General features: G+C 39.6%; 3 protein-coding genes across 3 annotated transcripts; 1 reads left to right on the top strand and 2 right to left on the bottom strand.

Moving 5' to 3' along the window:
- The first annotated feature begins 4,189 nt into the window (after positions 1-4,189).
- LOC107538658 (olfactory receptor 52M1-like) lies at positions 4,190-5,143 on the top strand. Its single transcript, XM_016214973.2, has one exon. The coding sequence runs from the start codon at positions 4,190-4,192 to the stop codon at positions 5,141-5,143; it is 954 nt and encodes a 317-aa protein (XP_016070459.2).
- A 4,765-nt stretch (positions 5,144-9,908) lies between these two features.
- LOC107538677 (olfactory receptor 52K1) lies at positions 9,909-10,853 on the bottom strand. The gene has a single exon (XM_087822224.1). The coding sequence runs from the start codon at positions 10,851-10,853 to the stop codon at positions 9,909-9,911; it is 945 nt and encodes a 314-aa protein (XP_087678350.1).
- A 10,636-nt stretch (positions 10,854-21,489) lies between these two features.
- LOC107538700 (olfactory receptor 52K1-like) lies at positions 21,490-22,434 on the bottom strand. The gene has a single exon (XM_016215022.2). It carries the CDS (start codon positions 22,432-22,434, stop codon positions 21,490-21,492), a length of 945 nt encoding a protein of 314 aa, XP_016070508.1.
- Positions 22,435-23,846: the final 1,412 nt, after the last annotated feature.

Raw genomic sequence — 23,846 nt, 5'->3', positions numbered from 1 at the left:
GATGAAGTTTGTAGTTAAGTAATTTTCTTCTTTATTTGTGTAGCCTAGATTTGATATTAACAGGTTTTAAATAGCATAAGCAATGATTAACAAAAAACTTAAAAGTTTTCATATAGTTATACCAGTATCTGATGTTTTTTTCCCCCTGCTCTTCTCTTGTGAACTTTCCCAATGTCCCTCTTGATGTCTTTGAAAACCTCAGGCTTAGGAGGGGAATAGAGACCTAGGGCCAGCCAAGAGCCCCAGCAGGAGAATAGAAGTAAAAGTTTATAATCTAGTCCTGAGAGGTGGAGTGGGATAAGGAATGAAGATTGCTCCCAAGGGGGGGGGGCGGTAACTGAAGATCCAGAGGGAAGGTCACAGGTTTCTCTGTGCAACTGTTGGGAAATAATTAGTTATTTTCAGCATCTGGATAAAGAGGGGTAGTCACAGGAGAAAATAGTGAAGAGATCAGGGCCATGGCCTCCCCCTTGACTGTGAACTAAATTCTTCCAAGCATCCTGATGAGGTGACCACTGTAAGAAACAAGCCTACAGCTCTGTAGATGACACCCTAGTGGGTAAGTACATTCCAGAGATGGGACCAAAGTCACTGGAAACACTCCAATTTTTAGAAACTACATTTGTATTTTGGTCCAGCCAGAGCTTAACTTCTTCTCAGTTCTAGCTGTAAACTGAGGAAAAAAGTTGATCAAAATTTGGCCTGGATTATGAATCAAGGAAGAGGAGAAACCCCAAGGATTCCCCAATGCTTTGTTACCTAGTGCTCTCCATGACACAAGAGGAAAGACTGAACTGTTCCAGCCCAATGAGGCCTCTCGTCTTCTGCTCCAGTCAGGCAAGATCTCCTGAGCTGATCCTTACACGATCAGCAGGTCTCTTCAATTGGTTATATCCATGTCTAAAGGTCTATTTATACAGCTGGGTAAGAAGGATATGGAGTCACTAAAGTCATATGGAAATAGCACTGTGTTTGTGTTCTGTGGAAGAAGGCAAAGAACCAAGGGGAGGGGTTAGTAGGAAGGGAATGCAATGCCTATTCCAGAGGCCAGACATCCTAATATTTGACCTTCTGCATGCACACACACACTTATAAACAGTTTGTTTAATACAGGACATGAAGCGTCTCTAACATAGCTATCACTCCCTTCATTTCACAGACTGGGAAATAGAATAATAGAAAACCAAGGCAGGGAGATTACACTCCTTAAGCCATGCAGCCAGAAAAAATAGAGTTAGTATTTGAACCAAAGTGGGTATTGCTTCTAATCCATGTTTATCTCACCATAACAAAACATCTCTCAGGAGCCTCAGACCACCATCAGAATGCCTATTCCAGGACTTAAAGGCATGTTACTAGTGCCCAGGTAAGAATGCCCTCATGTGAGCTGACACAGAAAATATTTCTCGGGACTATTCTAGGTAAAATAACACAACTTAGGTGCCACAACCTAGATCAAGCCACCACTCAAGGTGTCAATTATAAACTTGATGGATTTTATTTTTATATATAAGTTCACTTTCTCTTTATCCCAGCCTAAACCATTTCATTGATTAAACTGGGTCTGGCACAAATAAAAGTTATAACTCTGGGTTTAACTCAATCCTATGAACATTGATTCTTTTGTGACGAATAGCTACTACCTTAACCTGCACTGACACTGAGTAATTAGACCTCTTTCTGCTTTAAGATGGTAGCTCAATACAATATTTTCAGAAAACACTATAGACATTCTCCCTGTTTTGAGATAAAATTTTATACTAACTAGTGTTCCCCTTAACTCTCTGTTCCATCTATACAATTCCTGAACTTTTAAGGCATCCTTAAATATGCCCCATGAAACAGAGAACCATAGGAAACTATTCCAACTTGCAAAAGGAAAATATCTAGTCTGCGCCCCATAGTAAACACTAGAATCCAGGGAAAGGATGTTGTTGCTATGTGCCAAGAGTCTCACCTTATTTTGTTTGTTCTTTATACTTATCCTTTGCAGTTGATCTTCTCCCCATTTTTCATGGTAAAAGGGCATAGAGTTTAAGATGCTAGGCAATTTGCCCAAACACTGAGTAAGATGATCTAGAGTGGGAAAAATTGTTTGGTAAATGGCAAAGCTAGTACCCTGAGCTGGTGCTGCCTCCCAAGACCCCTTTCCCTTTCCTAACTTACCCTGTAGGCTCATGGAAACTTCCATTTGACCCCAAGGAAGTGACTTCACACATGTATTTCCTTATTGGCATATTCAAGTACCCAATTCACAGAATTGTAAAGTCAGAATTCATGTAAGAGTGAACCACTTTAAAATTTACAAAATTTTCATTTTTCTTTTCAACACCCAAAGTCTGACCTAGAAGTAAGAAAACATGTAAAAACTTAAAATTGTGTTGGAGCATGAATTAGGAATCCATGAGGTTACATAGGGGCATTTCTTATGCTTATTTGCTATTAAAATGTAATTGCTATTTATATTTTAGACAAGAATATTTGAAATGTGCATGGGCTTATTTGAGACAATTGGGGAGAATTCAGTGACTACTAGCCACTTACTCTGATATAGACTAGAGATACCAAAGAAGGCTTTGTAGAGAAGAGGTGATCTGGGATGGGCCTTGAAGAATGGGGGAAATTTGCCTGGGTAAAAGTCAAGAAGGTGGTGAAACCGCTCAGCAATACATGACTGTTTAAAGAAAGACACCATGGTGAGTGAGATCATGAGGAATCTGAGACTTGACTCTGCTGAGAATCTGATGGAAAACATGAGGATTTCAAGCCCAAAATAGGCTGGGACACAAAGTAGACCCTCATCTTCTGAACCCTGAGGATGTGAAGCAATAGGAGCCATTGCTAGATCCTTAGCAAGAGGCACCTGAAGGACAGAAGAGAAAAAGTTGGACAAGTGATGGACAGTGCTTTTATGCTGACCTCTTTGTCTCTTCAAAGGATAGAAAACAGTCAACAGGACCATTTCACTGATCACATCCTTCTTGGTCTCTGTCAGTACACTCTTTTTAATCACCATCATCAGATTATGGGGCAAACATCCAGTGAGATTTGCTCAAAAAAGATGCACCTTTTATCTACCTCAAACTATATATAGTGTCCAGATTCTCAGAAAGATTGATAGGGTCTGACCTTAGAGTAAATCTTCCTTAAGGAACTTTATCTGTTCATCATCTTTTTAACCACGAAATCTGGGCAACCTTAAATGAGAGGACTTTTTCTTTGAGAAATTAGGTCCTATGTTGAATATCTCTGAAGAAGTCAATTAGATTTGACAATATTTTCAAACCAGTGTTAAGCCTTTAGAGAAAAGGGGATTATATTTGACTAATATAAGGGGACAATTTACTAAGGAAAGTGTTTTTATTGGGTTTTAATAACTTGTAAGATTATCTTTAGAGTTCTTGACCCTTTTTAAAAGACAGAATATACATACAAAAGGAAAAATCAAAGAAGTGTGTGTTTTACATTAAAGTGTGTTTGCATATGACACAGATATATTTTAAAATAATTATATTGTAATCTGCCTCTGCCATCCCCTTCCTTGCTGAAATATGCAAACATCTTACCATGTAAATATATAGTTCTAAAAATGTTATAAACATAATTCTAATTCTGGTTCATTGAATGGATATACTAGAATTTAAACGGTGCTTTATTTTTGAATATATATCTCTTCTAACTTTTCATTATTATAAAATCTATAATTACAAATAACTAATCATTGTTTGTTATAGATGTTATAATGTTGCTGTATATACAGTGATAAGAGACATATACGCAGGCACTGTGCTAAACAAATTACATAGACTTACATTTAATCATTGTTCATAGAACTTTTCTGTATTTCCATTTCCTTTAGAAAATGTTTCCCAAAGCAAAATTACTGGATTAAAGGAGATGAACAATTTTGGGAACTTCTACAGTGGAGTAGGGCAATTTAGCAGTAGATATCATGAGCATGCCTGTTTCCACATTTATCAGTGGGTGTTTTCATGCATGGTCTCTTTTATAAAATATGTAATAAGTCATTTGCAAGAAGGCATTTATAAATCTTCTTTATTATAGGTTCCATCAGTTGCCCAGGATGGAAAAAAGAACTTGTAGTCCACAGTTTCCAGAGGCAATCCCTGTCATAGAAGTAAAAATCTAAAAATAAGAACTGTCTTCTGCGTACTTCACACCCTCAAATATGTTTGTATCTAATAATGCTTGCTTGGTGCCTACTTCTTTTTGGCTCACTGGCATCCCAGGGCTGGAGTCTCTGCACATCTGGCTCTCCATCCCCTTCAGCTCCATGTACCTTGTGGCTGTGGTGGGGAACGTCACCATCCTGGCTGTGGTAAAGGTGGAGCGCAGCCTGCAACAGCCCATGTACTTCTTCCTGTGTATGTTGGCTGTCATTGACTTGGTCCTGTCAACTTCCACCATGCCCAAACTACTATCCATCTTCTGGTTTGGTGCCCACAACATTGGTTTAGATGCTTGCTTGACCCAGATGTTCTTCACCCACTGCTTCGCCACTATTGAGTCAGGTATCTTCCTTGCCATGGCTTTTGATCGCTATGTGGCCATCTGTGACCCACTACACCACGCTTCAGTGCTCACTCATGCAGTGGTGGGTCGTTTGGGTCTGGCTGCTCTCCTCCGCGGAGTACTCTACATTGGACCCCTTCCCCTGATGATTCGCCTGAGGCTGTCCCTTTACCAGACCCAAATCATTGCTCACTCCTACTGTGAGCACATGGCTGTGGTCAATGTGGCATGTGGTGACACAACAGTCAACAACTTATATGGAATGGGAATTGGCTTCCTAGTATTGATTCTGGATTCATTCGCCATCACTGCTTCCTATGTGATGATTTTCAGGGCTGCAATGGGACTGGCCACCCCCGAGGCTAGGCTTAAAACCCTAGGGACATGCAGTTCTCACATTTGTGCGATCCTTGTCTTCTACATCCCCATTGCTGTTTCCTCTCTCACTCACCGCTTTGGCCATCATGTGCCTCCCCATATCCATATCCTTTTGGCCAACTTTTATCTTCTCATACCACCCATTCTCAACCCAGTGGTCTATGCTGTCCGTACCAGACAGATTCGAAAGAGACTTCTTCACATTCTTAGGGCAGGGTCTCAACCCAAGTGACTATTCTGCACCAAAGAGGCATATAGATATTTAGTGATGGCAGGAAAAGGCAATGGGAAAGCCACTGCAATAAGACCCATGCAACTGGATCTTACCTGAGTTGTAGAGATAAGGGTCTAAGAGGAAGACTAGGATATATTCTGTTTGACCATGAATTTTCTGAAAGTGGAGAGGGGAATACCTGAAATATCTGAAAATGGAGAGAAATCTAGGCATGAGTTTTTATATTACAGTATCCCTTTTCCTATTTAACTTCATCAAGTTAATCACAATAGACACAAGCATACAGACCACAGAACTAGGATCATTTTTATTTTTGACCCTTTTTGGTAAAGGGTTTCTAGTTTCTCTTTGGAAAGTGTTTTGAACAATTCCTATAAAGTAAAATTATACTCTAATACCTTCTTGAAGACCATTTACAAATTCTGTTAGTAAAGGCCTGGAAAAATTCAACTGTGTTCACAAGCTTTTCCAATCCTTTTGGCTTGCCCTAGAAAAGGCCTTTTGTTGAGAATGGAGGCAATATGAATATCAGAAATCTTAACTTAATGGGACCTTACTGCCCAAAGAGGAGATAAAGTCCTTAAGCCAGATCGTTTCCCCATTTCAATAGACAGATGGAAATGTAATATCCCACATCTCCTCCCAATAATAGAGTTAACTGGAGGGGGTGGGGAGACAGAAGGACATTTAGGAGATTTTGTTTTGGAGGCCTTGAAATGGCATACATGAAGGACAGCAGCCACACTGAAATAATGAAATGACATAGTGAGAAGGTGACAGTGGGATTATTGACCTGAAAGAGGTTAGGTGTGGAATGGAGTAAAGGTGATGAGAATATAGAGACACCCAGTGGTGGACACAAACCTTGAAATAACTTCAGATCTTTGGTGAAGTATTGCTTCATACTTTTTAATTTTGATATGATGTTACCCCTTTTATATTTATTGATCATAGAAATTTCTTAATGAAATTACTATTCCAGACTAAAAACCTACAGAAATTGTGGTAATGCATGAAAAATTAGATGAAACAATCGCTCCTAATTGTAGTTTTCAGAATTATGGTATGTCCAATTTAGTTCTAAAATGTTTTAGACTTTAAAATGCACATCTCACCTCCTCAGTTTACAAACCATTACAAAAATCTAAGGAAGCTAAGGTGGCTTACTTTAGGTTAAAAATAAATTATCTTAATAGTTTGAAAGTATAATCTGAAGAAGCCAATGATTGAGCCAGAGGTAAAATTCAAGCTTCAGATCATCCAAAAAAAAAAAAAAAAAAAGAAAGAAAACTTAAGGTATTACAAACTCTTTTCTAAAGTTTTGAATTTCTATTTTCTAATAATCCTATGCCTAAACCTAAGGTTTGCTGGATCATATATATAATTTTTCTCCATTGTTTTGGGGTGAGGGTTGCTCCTTCCCCCATCTCCTTATCAAGGGCCCTGGAGTTCAGTGCCAAACCCAAGTCCACTTATTGGAGAAAGGTTATGTTCTATGAACATAATTTTAGTGTCAAATATTTTTATTAGGGGTTGACGAAAAGATACTATAAAAGCCTCAGAGCTAGAAGCTTATTTTACAGCATTATCTCCTGACCATGATCCTGGGCTTTGGAGAAAATAAAGAAAAATCAGTAGTATTGATGCTGAGGGAGATGACAAAGAACCTTTGTCATGGGATAGGTCTTTGGCATAATGCCTAAAGTCCATTTATACTGTGTAAGCAGAGAGTGTACATGGAGATCCAGGGCTTTTAATCTGGACTTAGTACTCATCCTTCTTAATGTAATTAACTTTCTAGCCAAATTACCTCAGAAACCCTACAGTAAGATGTTTCTCTCTAGATACCTGCTGGGTCTACCATAGATCAAGACCAAATACCAATCATTTCTAGCTTCTTAATATGGCATTGAATGATTGGGGGTAAAAAAGAGAAAATGCCATCTGTGTGTAGGCTCCTGCTCTATCCAGGAACAACCACCCATGAAAACACCCATGCTTACTAGACTCAGGGTGTGAACTTGGTTGTGGTAGAGCATTTAATTCCATTGTCAACTGTACTCATGGCTGGACTCTTTCATGATGAAGGGGTTATCTCAGGATGGAAGAGAATATATAGTGGTGACTGCAGTATGGGGACTTGACAGAAGCCTAATAATTGAATCTCTCTCTTATTCAAGGCCAATATCTTGTTTCTCCTTCACACATATCTATCTGCTCCCTTTTTATCATCCACTCCAGGGTGGAAGTAAAAGACATTGTCATCAGTCCCTTTTGAGTCTGCAAGTCTTCATGAAAAAGTGAAGATTGGGAACAGTTGAAGGAGGAGGCATTTTTATGACTATTTGTAAAGGGTCATGCGGCAGAGGTGGTTAAGAACTTGGGCTCTGGAATTACAATAAATGGCAGAGATGGATCTGAACCAATAACTATCAGCTTTTGGATGTGTTGCACAATCTAAGTTTCAGTTTCCTCTTCTTGAAAATAAAAGTAATGATATTAACTCCTTATGGATTTGTTATAAAGATGTAATAAGATAATGAACCTAAAATGCCTACATAGTGCCTGACACATAATGGAAAAACAACTTGCCTCTTAAAAATAACAGTATTTCATTGTGCACTGAAAGGCCCAGGGGAGACTAATAAGGCAGAAGAGCAACTGGAACGAGTTCCTGGAAAAGCCAGAGAATCTGGCAATTGTGTCTCACTCAGGAATGTACCAGCCTCGGCTCTGGAAACCTCTGTTCTTGGCATCTCTGTAGAAAGTCATGTCCACAGAGTCAGCTTTCTTCTGTTCTCCATGGCTCTCCAGCACCCACTCATGTCCATTTGAGATTTTTCAATTAGCGACTCACCTGACTAGCCTTGCAACAGTAAAAGGCTACATATCTCTAAACAATTCCTTTATAGCAAGTAGAAAATTTATAGCACAGATTTAGTGCAAATATGTCATTGATTCAAGGCTTTGTTTTTGTTTCCACAATGGGGTTTAGAGTAAAAATAGAACCAAGTGTTATATAGCACTTCCAACCAAATCCAATCCACCTTAACAATTTCTTAGTCTATTTCAATATGTAATTTAGCCTGATACAAGTTCAAAAACTTCCCCAGGAGTTTTTCTATCACCCTCTTCCTTGTGTTAGGTTTAAAACTGCAGTAGTAAAATGATCACTCTTACTCCGTAATGTTCAGTTGTGAAAGTTTGTGTAAGGAGACAAAAGCAGAAAGATAAGTGAAATTCATTATCATTTTTAGGATATGCTAGAAGAAATAGTGGATTTTCTTTTCTTTTTTTTTAAGTACTTAGAGTCTTGAACTGTCATTAGTTGGAATGCAAGAAAGAAATCACAATTCCGGTAAACAACTCCCAAATCTCAGTGGTTTGCAGGAAAAACAAAATCATCTTTGCTCGTGTTATATGAACACCGTGAACCAGCTGTGACTATGCTCCAGGCTGTGAGACAGACTCACATCTGCTCTATGTGTCTTTTCCATCATGGGTCTAGGTTGAAGGAAAAACTGTGGGGAACATGCTCATTCTTGTAGCAGAGGTGAAAAGTGCGAGACACGGAGCCAAACTACTCAAACACATTTTAAAGTTTCTGATTATTGTGGCACATTTCAAGGCCACTCAAATTCCATTGGCAAAAGAAAGTCGTGAGAAGAATTAACATTCCTATAGTGAGGAAATTCTCTTTCAGGAGGAGAGGAACAGGACAGTAAATATCTGTTAAGAATAATAATCTATCACAATGACATATTGTAACTATTTCCTTCTTTAGCTTCAGAAGTCTCATCTTTAAGGGGGAAGGTGTTTTCATAGTCTATAGCACAAAGATGGTATTCAGGTCTTCTATCTTTCATTCAACAAATATTTCTAAGGATTTTGGAGACAAAATGCATATGCATGTGAAAAGTAAGTAACATAAATTTTTATAAAGTGATATCAGAAGACTCCTTTGTTAATTGTACAATAAAGGAATTGACCATTATTATGAGTCAGAAAGAAATTTACTTAATGGAAGGAATAAATCTCCTTAGAAAAGGAACTGTCCAACTGTAAAGCCACTACAAAGGTAGTGGGCTAAAAAGAGGCAAAGGCTGAAAGCCACTTATCAAAAGAGATACAGAATTAATTTCAGTACTGTATGTGGTTTTAGACTTTGGGTAACAAAATTTGGGGTTCAATTCCTCATTCATAGTCTAGATGAAGAATTCACCAGTTTCACACAATATTTCTTTTTTTTTTTTTTTTTTAAAGCTTTCCTTTTTTTTTTTTTAAATATATTTTTATTGATTTCAGAGAGAGGAAAGGAGAGAGAGAGAGAGAGAAACATCAATGATGAGAGCATCATTGATCGAGCCAGCAACCCGGGCATGTGCCCTGACTGGGAATCGAACCTTGATCACCTGGATCCTAGGTCGATGCTCAATCGCTGAGCCACGCCCAGCCGGGCTCATACAATATTTCTACTGTCTTTCACCGATATGATAACAGCACTTTGGAAGGTTCTTTGTTTTTCTTAATCATGTGATGAGTCTATGAAAACAGGAAGGTCAAACCTCTGCAATCAGACACACTATGGGACACACCTCTTTTGATCTTATTGGTGGATCTGTGAGATTGGCCTTCCATTTTCCTTGTCACACTGGAGAATTAACATACATGGAGACTACAATTTTCCTACTTAAAATCTTTCCCCTATGCCTTAATCCAGTATCCACTCAGTACTAGACTGGTGAGTAAGGAAAAAAAGCATCTACACAGACTTTTTCCAGAATAGACTGAGCACATGATCACGAATCTGCTTGGTCTTGACTCCATAGATGATGGGGTTGACCATGGGTGGGAAAAGAAGATAGAATATAGCAAGGAGTATATGGACATGAGGTGCAGCTTGGCGAGCCACACGATGCATGACTGAAGAGATGACAACAGGTGTGTAGGTGGACAAGATGGCACCTATGTGAGACACACATGTCCCAAAGGCCTTGTAGCGGGCCTCCTGAGAGGCAAGCTGTAGAACTGCCCGAAGGATAAAGATATAAGACAGAATAACAAAGAGCAGATCCAACACAACTATAAACATGGCCACTGCAATGCCATAGATATTGTTGAAACGGGTGTCCCCACAGGCCAGCCTTACCACAGCCATGTGCTCACAGTAGCAGTGGGTGATCATGGGGCCTTGGCAGTAGTGGAAGCGTCTGAGCAGAAAAGGGAGTGGAGTCATTAGTGTCACAGCCCGAGTCACAGCAGCTATACCAATCTTGGTGATAAGGGGCCCAGTCAGGACCGTGGTGTAGTGCAGTGGTTTGCAGATGGCCACATAGCGGTCAAAGGCCATGGCCAGCAGCACTGCTGACTCCATGATGGAGAAGGAGTGGAGAAAGAACATCTGGACCAGACAGGCATAGAAGTTGATCTCTCTATCGTTAAACCAAAAAATAGCCAGCATTTTAGGCAGTGTTGTAGAAGAGAGTACCAAGTCGATGGTTGCCAACATGGCCAGAAAGAGATACATGGGCTCATGGAGGGCTGCATCAGCCTGGATGATGAAGAGGAGGGTGCAGTTGCCTAGCAGGGCCAGAGTGTATGCAAAGCAAAAAGGAATGGAGATCCAGACATGCAGGTGCTCCAAACCTGGAATTCCTACCAACAAAAAGGCAACTGGATGAGTTGAGGTGATATTAGAGGCTGACATGGCTTCTGGAAATTCCCCTTATCAGTTTCTATTGGCCCCTTCACCTTCTATATATACCTTCTTGGGAGGATTAGCTCTTGTTCCCATTGCTAGACCTTAAACATAAACAGTAAGTAGGCCTCATAGACATGGAAAAGCATAATCTATGTTTTCTTTCCTCAAGAAACTTTGAATTTCACTGAGTAGACAGAATATTAAACATGATTAGAACTGATATCACAAGACAGCTTTCATAAAGGAATGGAGAGAAGGCAGTGTTTTCTGTGTTCAAGGTGATGTCAAGAATACCCTGTTAAAAGAAGTAGAATGTTTAAACAAATGCATTTCTTTGGAGCATACATTGATACCAAACTACAAGATAATCAAACTAAGCTCACAACCATGAAAGCCAATTTTCTGTCTTGAAATCTCAGATGTGGGTACCTATATAAGTTGAATAAAGCCTTCAATTTCTAATGCTCCTATTAATTGCACAGTCTGTATATTTTCTCTAGCACTACACTATCTGATATGATTGCCACTAGCTACATGTGGCAATTTATACTTATTAAAATAAAATAAAAATTCAATACCTCAGTTATACCTAACACATTATAAGTGCCCAATAGCCTGACTAGTGCTACCATATTGGATTATTCAGATACAGAACACTTCCATCATTGCTGAAAGCTCTACTAGAGAGAACTGCTCTAGGATATATTTTTCAGGTCCTTTTCCCATCCACAAATTTCTGTAAATACAGCCCTACCTCCTCAGAAAATGATGATCCTCTTCTTTTGGTTCTCTTTTGTCTAAGTTCATGTTAAGCTTCCTATTCGTGTGGCTCTTCCTCCAGTCATCTAGCTCTCTCATTTTCATCACAGGAGGACTTTTTCATAGTTAGCAAGACTGATATCTGGCTTCCATAACAAGTGCCCTTTATTCTCAATCTTTCATCTTTCTCTCTTCTCTTGCTCATTTTCCTCTTCTTTCAAATCCTTAAACATCAAAGTTGTCCACTTCTTGCACAGCCACATTTCTCTTATAGAATCCAGTTAATGTGGTTTTTACAAGCATTACATAGGATAATGTATTTAATGCATGTTGGTGCAGCCACTGAAGAAAGCAATATGAAGTTATCTCAAAAAATTAAAAATGGATCTTCCTTATGACCCAGTGATTTCACTTCTGGGAATATATCTGAAGAAACCCAAAAAACTAATTTGAAAGAATATCTGCACCCCTATGTTCACTGCAACGTTCTTTACAATGGCGAAGATTTGGAAAGCAGCCCAAGTGTCCATCTGTAGATGAGTGGATAAAAAAGCTGTGGTACATTTATACAATGGAATACTACTCGGCCATGAAAAAGAAAGAAATCTTACCCTTTGTGACAGTATGGATGGACCTGAAGAATATTATGCTAATTGAAATAAGCCAGTCAGAGAAAGACAAGTACCATATGATTTCACTCATATGTGGAATCTAATGAACAAAATTAATAAGCAAAATAGAGACAGACTCATAGAGAGCAGGCTGACAGCTGTCGGAGTGTGGGGGGTGCCTGGTGTGAGTGTGGAGGGATTGAACAAAAAATAAAAAGAAAGAAAAAAACTCATTGACAAGGACAACAGTGTGGTGATTGATGGGGGAGAGTGGGTGGAGGCAGAGGAGAGTATAACAGGGATAAATAATGGACAGAGGCTTGACTTGGAGAGATGAGTACACAATACAGTATACAGATGATGTGTTGTAGAATTGTGTTTCTGAAACCTGTATAATTTTGTTAACCAATGTCACCCTAATAAATTCAATAAAAAGAAAAAATAAAATAAAAAGATAATGTATTTAAAACACTTACTAATCACCGAACAAAGTAAGTACTGAAAAAACTTGGTCTCTTTTCAATATAAGAAAATTAAGTTTTTGGAAATCTAATATCTCTAAGATGTCATAGTTGATAGTGTTAGGCAACCAAATTTGAGTTCTAGCTTACTCCAATTCCAATATCCTAAATAACTAGGTTTTATTGCTTCCATCTAAAAGCCTTATAAGCAACACACAATCAGCATATCCAAATTGAAAAACTAATTTCTTTCCATGAGAATAGCATGAAAGTATAAGGGGAAAACAAAACAGAAAAACAGACTCTGGAGGCTACTACAGTAACAAGGGAAAGAACCAAGCAAGGCACTGTAGGTGGTGAGAAGCAATCAGATTTAGGACATATTTGAGAAAAGTGCCATGGGATTTTTTGACAGATTAAATGTAGGTAAGAGAAAAGAGAGTCAAAGGTAAGACAAAAAATTTTAGTATGAGCAACTGAAAAAAAGAGGTGTTCTCAACTGAGATGAGGGAAAGTGTGGAGGGAGAGATCAAGATTTTAATTTTGGATATGTTGTGTTTGAGATGCCAATCAGAAATCAACTGAACATGTTGATACATTTGAACATACAAATCTAGAGTTAGAGAGAGGTTTGGGCTGCTGATTATAAACTTGTGATCACTGAAAATACATAATATTAGTAGCAATGAAACTCACTGAGATCAGCAAGATAGCCAGTGTTCATAAAGAAAAGAGAAACAAGAACTGAATCCCAACATTAAAAATGAGAGTGAAGAAGGAGTTGGGCTGAATGGAGGAAGAGTCATCAAAAGAGACTGAGAGTGGGCAACCTACCAGAAAAGGCTGCAAGGTGACATGCAGTCCTGATAGGCTGTTGAATGTAGTGGATTAAGGAGGAGTACATTATCACCATGCTAAATGCTACCAATAAGTAAATAATTTGAAAACAAAGAATTGGCCTTGTGTATAGAAATGCAGTGGGTTGGATACCTTGGTAAGAAAAATTTTGCTGGAATAGAAGAAGGCAAAGCCAGATGTGATGGACTTAGGTGAGAGAGAAAAAGAGAAATTGAAATTGGTTAACATGGCTCAGGTTTTCTGCAAAGGCAAACAGTAGAGGGGGCCCTGGCAGCTGCAAAGGGAAGTGGAATAAAGGGAGGGCTCTGTGTGTGTGTGTGTGTGTGTGTGTGTGTGTGTGTCTAAGTGATCAATTGTTTTTGAGAATGAAGAGGAAAAGGCATGTTTTTAAACTGAAGAGAGCCTGGTCGGGTGTGGCTCAGCAGTTGAGCACCGACCTAGGATCCAGGCGAACCCCGGTCAGGACACATGCCCCGTTGCGGGCTTGATAATGACTCTCTCATCACTGATGTTTCTATCTCTCTCTCTCCCTCTCCTTTCCTCTCTCTGGAATCCATAAAGATATATTTTTTAAAAATAAATAAATGAATAAACTGAAGAGAATTTATCCAGGAACAAGGGGAAACAAAATATACAAGAGAAAGGAGAATATTGCTTCAGAAATGTCCTTGAACGTCGCCTTTTTGTAGGGGTTCTACTTGTTTACCATGAATTTTGTTATCAGCCCCTAACATTATGAGACTGTTTCCATATCTTACCTTCTCTCTCAGCCACAGACTAGTATATCCAACTGTCTACTTATTATCCCCACTTAATAGTCTCAAGCTATCTTAGCCCATCATGCCTGAGGCAGCAATCTTAACTTCTTCCCTCTATATGCACTCCATAGCTCAGCACCTACTACCCTCCCCAGCAAGTTGCTCAATCCAGAATCATCATCTACCCCTTCCTTCCTGCACCACATTCAATCTGCCAGCAGGTCCAATTGGGTCAACCCCCACAAAAAGTCTCAGATTTGCCTGTTCCGTTTCAATCACCACTACACTTACTTGAGACACCATCACGTACCATTTACTACAGGAACAAGACTCTTAAAATGTGTGCAGATCTCTGCCTGTGTGCTCCAATTTCTATCCTTCTGCAAACACCCAGCATATTGTGAAGCGAGGGGACTGACTTATTCACTTCTGTTCATGCAGCCTCTAGCATATACGTTGTGTTGACTCTTTCACCAAATGAAGTATGAACAGCCAGACTGGAAAATGTCTCCTCACTATGTTCAGATCTCCCTAGCTGATCCAATAATAGGCTATCTTCCAATTTTACATTCAACCAGGGTAGAAGTTCTGAGAAGCTCTGAGTGGTCTTGGTTACATGCATCAAAATAAAATCTCGTTGGAAAGTATTTTTCCATGTCTAGTATTTGCACATATTTGCCAGGAACAAAGCTCTTTGGCTTTGTAGGGAACACAGCAGGAACTTTTTTTTCACTGTTATATCTTCAGTGACAAGAACAGTGCCAGGTACATAACAGACACTCATAAGTGACTGTTAATGATCCTGCCTACTTGTTGCACCTTCACCCTCAATAAATATGCATTTTTTTCAACAAAACCAAACATATTTCATTTTACCTCTGAGTCTCTACATCTCCCTGACTTGTTCTCTCCACCTTCTAAACATTAATGACCCCTTGTGACCTATTCACCCTCCCTCACACAAACAAAAAGTTATCTATTCTATTCAATTTCTTCCCCCAAACACAGGGTATCCAGCAGTGCAGGACCCTTACTTCTGTTGCAGCTCATAAAAAATATCCCCTCCCAGAACAAGGATCTCGGACGAGGGGAGTAAACAGAGCCAGTCTTTCTCACCAAATATCCAGAACACAGGAATCTGCTGTGCAGTGAGTGTTTTATCCTGCCTGTACTCTGTTTCAGAAGCCAAAATGTTCATATAAGATCACAAGACTTGTCTATCTCTTTGTTTTTCCCAAAAGTGCTTAAATGAGTCTCCATGGACAGAAAGTGCTCAGTTAACACTGGCATCTACTTTGTAGTCTACACATATATCATATGAGGGTATCAGAAAGATAATTTGAATAATTATGACCCAAAGACAGGAAAATAGTCACTCATCTAAGGTCCTTCAAGGATGTGGCTTGTAGAAGAAGAACCTATAAAAAAAATGTATTTCTTACTTCTTCCTGCATCTTGCTAGTTCAGACCTCATTTTCTCTCTCCTGACTAATGTAGTGGCTTCCTCATTGGGTTAGGGATGCTAGTGGGGTGGGAGGAGAAAAGATAAGTGAGAAGTGACAGGATCCAACCTGGAATAACCAGCTAAGACTTCTTGGAGTTGAAACATACTGCTTGGCGTAGAAAGGAGGCAAAAAACCTGTGGTAGAGAGGCTGTCTGGAGTTGTAGAAAAAGCATTTGGGTTCAACTGTCAAGACTTATGCTCCCTCAATTGAAGAGCCAAAATAGAGGCAATAAAGAAATAGGGAGCAGGCAGGGAGCTAACACCTAATATCAGGACTTGGAGTGAAAGGTAACTGAGCGTGCCCCGTCCTCTCCAACTCACCGTACCTGCTTCACTTCTTTCAGCTCTCACCACAGTCTTTAGCCTGAAATAGAATTCTTGGCCCTGTCTTTTAATGTCAAGAAACTCCAGTGGGAAGAGTTTGAGAAGGAGGGATCTGGGAAGGGAGCAGCTGGTTTTAACCTCACAAACTTCTGCTCTTCTCCCAAAAGGATGTGGAAGCAGACACTGCTGTACATGAGGAGGTCCTCAGGGGCCCGTGGAAACTCTGGCCTCTTCTCTGGGAGTTGAAACAAAGGGTCTCCCCTGACCCAGGGCTTCACTCCTGGAGTTCCCAGAAGTCCATGTCTTCTCTGTGTTTAGCAGAACTAAGTCATGCCTCCCAAGAGTCGCTTGCTGCTCAGAGCCTGTGCACTCCAGGTAGAGCTTGCTTGTACCTTGGTCTTTGATGTGACTCTCCATATCCCAACCCGTCCCTGCAGTGTCTCCTAAGAAACAGTTTCATTAGAACATATAAACTGTAACCTAGAAGGGCCGGAGTTTCAGCCTAACCAGACCAAGATCATCTATTAGTATTTATTTTGCATACATGTCACATATTGGCCTGAGTGAGGCATTGATTTCCAGAATGGCAGTTCTCTGGTCATGCTCTGTTTCTTATATCTGACATGAAGGTAGTCCCAATTTTTCATAATTCACAGGGTGAGGGTAGGATCTAATTATATAATTGAGAAGGCCATTACTAATGTAATTACTTATCAATCATTACCAACCATCCATAAATAATAAAGGTCCACCTTTTTACTTACAATTCACTTTAATGTCTGCTGTTCTACAAAGTCCTGATTTTTGCAAGGGTCCCCCATGGACTTTGCATGCCCTAATTCCCCATAATCCTTTTTTTTAAAGTAAGTTTAGAGCCACGTGCCTCAACCACACCCAATCCCTTCCCACGGGTATATCCTGAGACAAACTTTATCTTTCCTTATTAGCTTTCAGGGACAGTTGATTCAGGGACACCCTCCCCCGCCCTCAGCCCATGGTATATCTGATCTCCTGAGAAGTTAAGATAAAGTGGAATTCCCACATAATAGCTTTAATGTTGGAGCTTAAATTAACCAAGCACAGCTAGGCCAAGAGGATACAGGCTATGTGAAGAACACCTCATTGAAACCTTTGAGGAGAAGTTGGGATCAGGGGCAAAAGCAAGGGGAAAATCAGCCTGAGGTTGAGAGAAAGCTCATGATGGAACAGAGGGACACACTGTTAGGTTAGAAATAGTGTGATGCTCATAGGAACCAGAAATCCAGGTCATGGCCAGGGAGGGTGAAATGGTATAAGCTTAATAGAGTGAGTACAGTTTGAAGTCAGAGCATCCAGACAAAAGCCAGATAAAAGAGGCGAGGTTTGAGGGCACAAAGTACCTTGCTCTGCCCCCTGCCTCCGTTCTCAGGTGCAAGTAGGGGGAGAAAGCCTGATGTCACCAGGGCAGGAGTGAAAAGAACACGGATTGGGGAGTGACCATGGCTTAGATGATGGTGCTGGAGATAAATGCTAGAATATTGGAACAGCTCCATGGAATCCCATTGTGTCTTCCTGCCTTTTGCGCATCGATATTCACTTATATTAATCCACATATTTAACTTTTTTTGGATCCTTCTTTCTCTCCTACATTTCCATATACCTATTTGGATCATTTTCCAAATAGATATATGCAGGACTAATAGGGACATATTCCGTCAATAACTATTTATGAAACAAACTCATTCCATCATCTTCAATCATGAAAGATTTTTTTTTTACTGGAAATAGAATTCTAGAGCCCATTCTCTTCTTTCTTTCACCCATTTAAAGCTAGTCTTCAATGATATTCTGCCTTCCCTTGTTTTTGTTGAAGTAAATTGTCAGGGCGAAGTTTGGTGCCAGGAAGATAATAAATTTAATATGCTCTCCACCCACAAGGGCTTTTTGCTGTTGTTAGCTGAGTTTTGTGATCACAAGGGAGCTATGGGTCATGTAAAGACTGCAAAGATTCTCAGTTTTTCTCAGAATAAAAGCCAGAGCTTTGAGCAGAGAATTGGCATGATTTGATATTTTTTTAAAGATTGCTTCTGAGGCCAAGTGCCCATCAGTACATGAGTGGACAAAAGTACTGTGGTACATTTACACAATGGAATATTACTCAGCTTTAAAAAAGAAGGAAATCTTACCTTTTTCAACAGCTTGGATGAACCTGGAGAGCATTATGCTAAGTAAAATAAGCCAGTCAGAGAAAGACAAGTACCATATGATTTCACTTATATGTGGAATCTAATGAACAAAATAAACTAACAAAGTGGAGACAGACTCATGGATACAGAAAACAGACTGACAGCTGTCAGAAAAGAGGGGGTTGGGAGCTGGGTAAGAAGGGTAAGAAGAAAGAAAGAAGGAAGGAAGGAAGGGAGGAAGGAAGGAAGGAAGGAAGGAAGGAAGGAAGGAAGGAAGGAAGGAAGGAAGGAAGGAAGGAAGGAAGGAAGGAAGGAAGGAAGGAAGGAAGGAAGGAAGGAAGGAAGAGAAAGGAAGGAAGGAAGGAAGAGAAAGAAAGAAAGAAAGAAAGAAAGAAAGAAAGAAAGAAAGAAAGAAAGAAAGAAAGAAAGAAAGAAAGAAAGAAAGAAAGAAAGAAAGAAAGAAAGAAAGAAAGAAAGAAAGAAAGAAAGAAAGAAAGAAAGAAAGAAAGAAAGAAAGAAAGAAAAGACTCATGGACACAGACAACAGGACGGTGATTGCCAGAGGTAGAGAAGGGCCGAAGAGAGGAAAGGGAGGGTAAATGGTGATGGAAGGAGACTTACATGGGGGGGAAGGCAGTAAACATACAATTTACAGGTGATAACTGTATAATTGTATAACTGAAACCTGTGTAATTTTATTAACTAATGTCACCCCAATAAATTCAGTTTTTAAAAAGATTGCTTCTGATTTCTATGATAAGAACAGCAATAGAAGGTGCAGATAGAAGCAGGGAGATAATTTTAAAAATATTTCAGTAATCCAGAGAAGAGAAGATGTTGTCTCAGTGAACATGGTGAGAAGTAAACAGATTGTATATATATTTGGGAAAAAGTACAGATGAGATTTCTTAAAAGATATAAGGTGTGAGGGAAGAGATTCAGAGATAACTCTAAGACTTCTGGCTTGAGCAGCAGGCAGGAAGGAAGGCGTGGTGGGATCACAGAGCAGAACAAGGTCCTACACTCAAGTACTCTTCCTGCTAATTCATGGATGGTATGCAGCTATGCACCCTCATTTGGAATTTTGAAAATTCCTGGTTAACAGGTGATTGGAAATATTGTAATTAAGCCCAGACTACTGTACTGACTTTCTTTTTCATAATCTCATCTTCCTTGCATGAGAATAAATTTTATGTGCCTATAGGCTGCTCATATTCCTTATTCATGCTTTATGTGCTCAAATGAGCAAATATGAAAGTAGCTTTCCAGTTAGTGTTTGTGATTATTCCTAGTTATTCTGATGTTAGGTGTATTACCTGGCTCTGGGGTCCTTATAATATTAGATTTGTACTGGAAACAAAGCCATTCCTTCTTCACTGGGGATGGATATGACCTGAAGGCTGGTGACATTCCTGTAACTCCTCAGGAGGATGAGCAGACCTTTCTTTTAGGAAACAGATGATTTTTTTTTAATCCTCCCCTAAGGATATTTTTTTCATTGCTTTTCAGAGTCACATCAACTGGCCTCCTCCTGTACATACCCTGACCCCAACAAGTCTGCAACCAAGGTATGTGCCCCTGGCCTGAATCAAACCAGGCACCTTTCAGTCCACAAGTCAACTCTCCAACCACTGAGCCAAACCAACCAGGGCAGGAAATAGATTTTTTTTTTTAAGGCATGCCACTCTGTTTATTTATGTGTTGTTAGTATATGTTATTATTTTTAAGCTTTTCACTTGTCTCAACTATGCTTAGAAAAAAAAAACACACAAAAGGTTTTGACTACATAGGATCTAAAGGTAGACTATCATTTCCCTGGGGTATTTTTGTTTGTTTGTTTTTTGGTGTCAGAGAGAATTATGAGAGCAGAGATGGGAACAAGCATAAGTAGTTCTCCATGTTCATACTGTACCCTTCCCTCTTCAAGAACTTCCTACCTTCCATGCCCTGTCTGACATGGGCTTAGGATTCTTTTTCAAAGTAAAAACACATAGACAAACAGAGATAGAGACTGCAATAGACACAGAAATAGACATACATAATTATGAAACAGTAGTCTCTGAAGAAACAAAGGAGTCACAAGATAAAAATAGATGAATGCATTTGTGGAAGATGGTGTATGAAGGCTTGTGTGGCCACACAAATTCCAGCTGTCAGGATTAATATTAAGGAAGTTATGTATTATATAAGTTTTCATGGGGATGGGTGAAAAGAGAGACAGGTCAATCTCCCCATCTCCCATCTGCCTTGCCTACTTTTTGTTTTGTTTTGTTTTCACAGTTCTGAACCTTGAGATGAGAAGTTTAGAGAACACAATTTTATACTTAGAATTTCTTACTTTGTTTCAGGACATAGGCATAAGTGCACCATCCCTTCCTTAACAATCTATGTATTCTGAGCCCTAGCACAGACTTGACACAGATTTGGTATTCAATAATATTTTGTGAATAGTTTAGTAAATAAATGAAGAAGTCACATTTTGGGTGAAAACATAAAATACATCTATGTGTGAAGAAAAGATTGCATGATATCAGGAAATGTCAAACGATAAGTCTTATTCAAAGTGTTTAATGAGAGGTATTGGACGTGAAGATACAGACATCAAAAGAAGTCACGTAATATGTAGGTTGACTCCGTTGAAGAAATAAAATTTAACAAGCAAAGCTGTCTTACTTGGAACCTGTAGCCCTGGAAGATTATTAGATCCCCCAGACTGATAGTGTTTAGACAGATACTGAACAACAACTATCAGACTATGTAGGCATTCCTGTCTCAGATAAATTATTGATCCTTATATGAATCCTGAGTGGATAGTTCACAAAATCCCAATGACTTAAAATAGAAATTCAGATTCTCACAGTCTTCTCTTAATAAATCAAGCTGAAAGCATCTTTGTGTCTTTAGGTGATGTTGCCAAGAGAAGGGTGGGTTAAGCCTTTGTCATAACCAGGATAAAACAGTGGGCTCTTTGAGGAAACAGCAAAGTCATCAGTTTGAGTCCAGAGGTTACCAAAAGACACTGATTCATGAGTCCTGATCAGACTGGTGACTCTGTAAGTTTCAGGATACTTAGTTTTTAATTATATGAGGAAAGAACTAAACACAGAGACTCTGACAGCTCTCCACTTTCTATCACATCCACACCCTCACTCCAGCATTCAACCTGTACCTCTCTTTCTCTACCTATGCCTCACACGCCATTCACACATCCTTTCTCAGGAATAGTCTTAAGACTCGCTCACGAATCTGCTTGGTCTTAACCCCATAGATAATGGGATTGACCATAGGTGGGAAGAGCAGATAGAAATTGGCAAGGAGAATGTGCACATGTGGGGCAGCCCTGCGAGCCACACGGTGCATGACTGAGGAGATGACAACAGGTGTGTAGAAGGCTAAGATGGCACCTACATGAGACACACATGTCCCAAAGGCCTTGTAGCGAGCTTCCTGAGAGGCAAGCTGTAGAACTGCTCTAAAGATAAAGATATAAGACAGAATAACAAAGAGCAGATCCAACACCACTATAAACATGGCCACTGCAATGCCATAGATATTGTTGAAACGGGTGTCCCCACAGGCCAGCCTTACCACAGCCATGTGCTCACAGTAGCAGTGGGTGATCATGGGGCCTCGGCAGTAGTGGAAGCGTCTGAGCAGAAAAGGGAGTGGAGTCATTAGTGTCACAGCCCGAGTCACAGCAGCTATACCAATCTTGGTGATAAGGGGCCCAGTCAGGACCGTGGTGTAATGCAGTGGTTTGCAGATGGCTACATAGCGGTCAAAGGCCATGGCCAGCAGCACTGCTGACTCCATGATGGAGAAGGAGTGGAGAAAGAACATCTGGACCAGACAGGCATAGAAGTTGATCTCTCTATCGTTAAGCCAAAAAATAGCCAGCATTTTAGGCAGTGTTGAAGAAGAAAGGACTAGATCAATGCCTGCCAACATGGCCAAAAAGAGGTACATGGGCTCATGAAGGGCTGCATCCACCTGGATGATGAAGAGGAGGGTGCAGTTGCCCAACACAGCCAGAGTATAGGCTGAGCAGAAGGGAATGGAGATCCAGATATGTAGGTGTTCCAGGCCTGGGATCCCCATCAACAAGAAGATTGCTGGATGAGTTGAGGTGATATTGGAGGTTAACATGGCCACTGGAATTTTTCTCCGTTTTCTACTTCCACCGGGTCCTTCCAGAGAATATCTAATGTGAGCTAAATGATAGTGCTCAAGTTCATACTCTAATCATTCACATGGGAGGACGAGCTCTTGATCCCATTTCTAGACCCTAAAACGAATTAGAAAATTGGGTGATCAGGACATTAAATAGCAATAGAACTAGTATCACAAGGCAAACTTCATTAAGGAATTGAGCAGACGAAGAGCTTTCTATGCTCTTTGTATGGTCAAGGACAGCTTTATAGAAGATGTAGATCCATGTCTAATTCAAATCTTGCCTCAAAATATTCACTGTCTTCTTATTTCCTTCCAACTCAAGCTACACTCTTAATTATGAAAGGAGAGTCTCTGTCTTGAAATGTTAAATTTGGTTGTATAAACAATAATTAAGCATAGCATCTTCTAATAATTCACTTCCCTCCAAGTACTATAGCAGAGATTCCATTGGTCCTTATTTGACATTCAGAAATCTCACCATGAAGCCTTACTTCCAGCTAACTTGAGAACATGAGAAGCTCTATTGTTAATCTCCCTCATCGAACTTTAGCTTAGCTTCCATATCCACATGCTTCTACGTTCACCTACTTTCCCCTCCGGCATTCATGACATTCAGAAAAAGCGATAGTCCACTCCCACCTGATGGTAAGACTGACCTCTGAACTTCACACCATTCTTTTTCCTCCCGTTATCCTTTATCTTTCTATCTCCTTTTTCCTCTGATCATTATTTCCTTTGAAAATGCTTAATCACTTGTTCCCCAAAATTTGGACCTACGCTCTCTTCTCTATTTTTTCAGTTCCTATTTAAAAGGTTTCTTCTGAGGGTTAATTTAGATAATCTCCTAAAACACTTAGCACAGTAAATCAGTGGATAAAAAATGTGGTATCTATACACAATGAAATACTATTCAATCATAAAAAGAAGGAAATCCTGCCATTTGCAACAACATGATTAGACCTTGAGGACATCATGCTAAGTGAAATCATTCAGACAAAGAAAGACAAATACTGTATGATCTCACTTATATGAGGAATCTAAAAAACCCAAACTCATAGAAACAAGAAAACAGATTGGTGATTGTCAAGAGTTAGGGGAAATGAGTGAAGGTGGTCAAAGGGTACAAACTTCCATTTATAAGATAAATAAGTTTTGGGAATGGTAATGTACAGAATGTTGACTATAGTTAACAATATTGTATATTTGAAAGTTGCTAAGAGAGTAGATCTTAAAGCTCTCATCACCAGAAAAAGAAATTATAACTCTATAAGGTGATGGATGTTTAAAACTTGTAGTGATCATTTTGCAATATATACCTATATCAAATCATTATGTTGTACACCTTAAACTAATGCAATGTTGTCGTCAATTGTATCTCCATAAAA

This window comes from Miniopterus natalensis, chromosome 11, assembly GCF_054644295.1.
Source record: "Miniopterus natalensis isolate mMinNat1 chromosome 11, mMinNat1.hap1, whole genome shotgun sequence".
NCBI classification, from domain to species: Eukaryota; Metazoa; Chordata; class Mammalia; order Chiroptera; family Miniopteridae; genus Miniopterus; species Miniopterus natalensis.
This window is presented reverse-complemented; position numbering and strand designations above follow the sequence as displayed.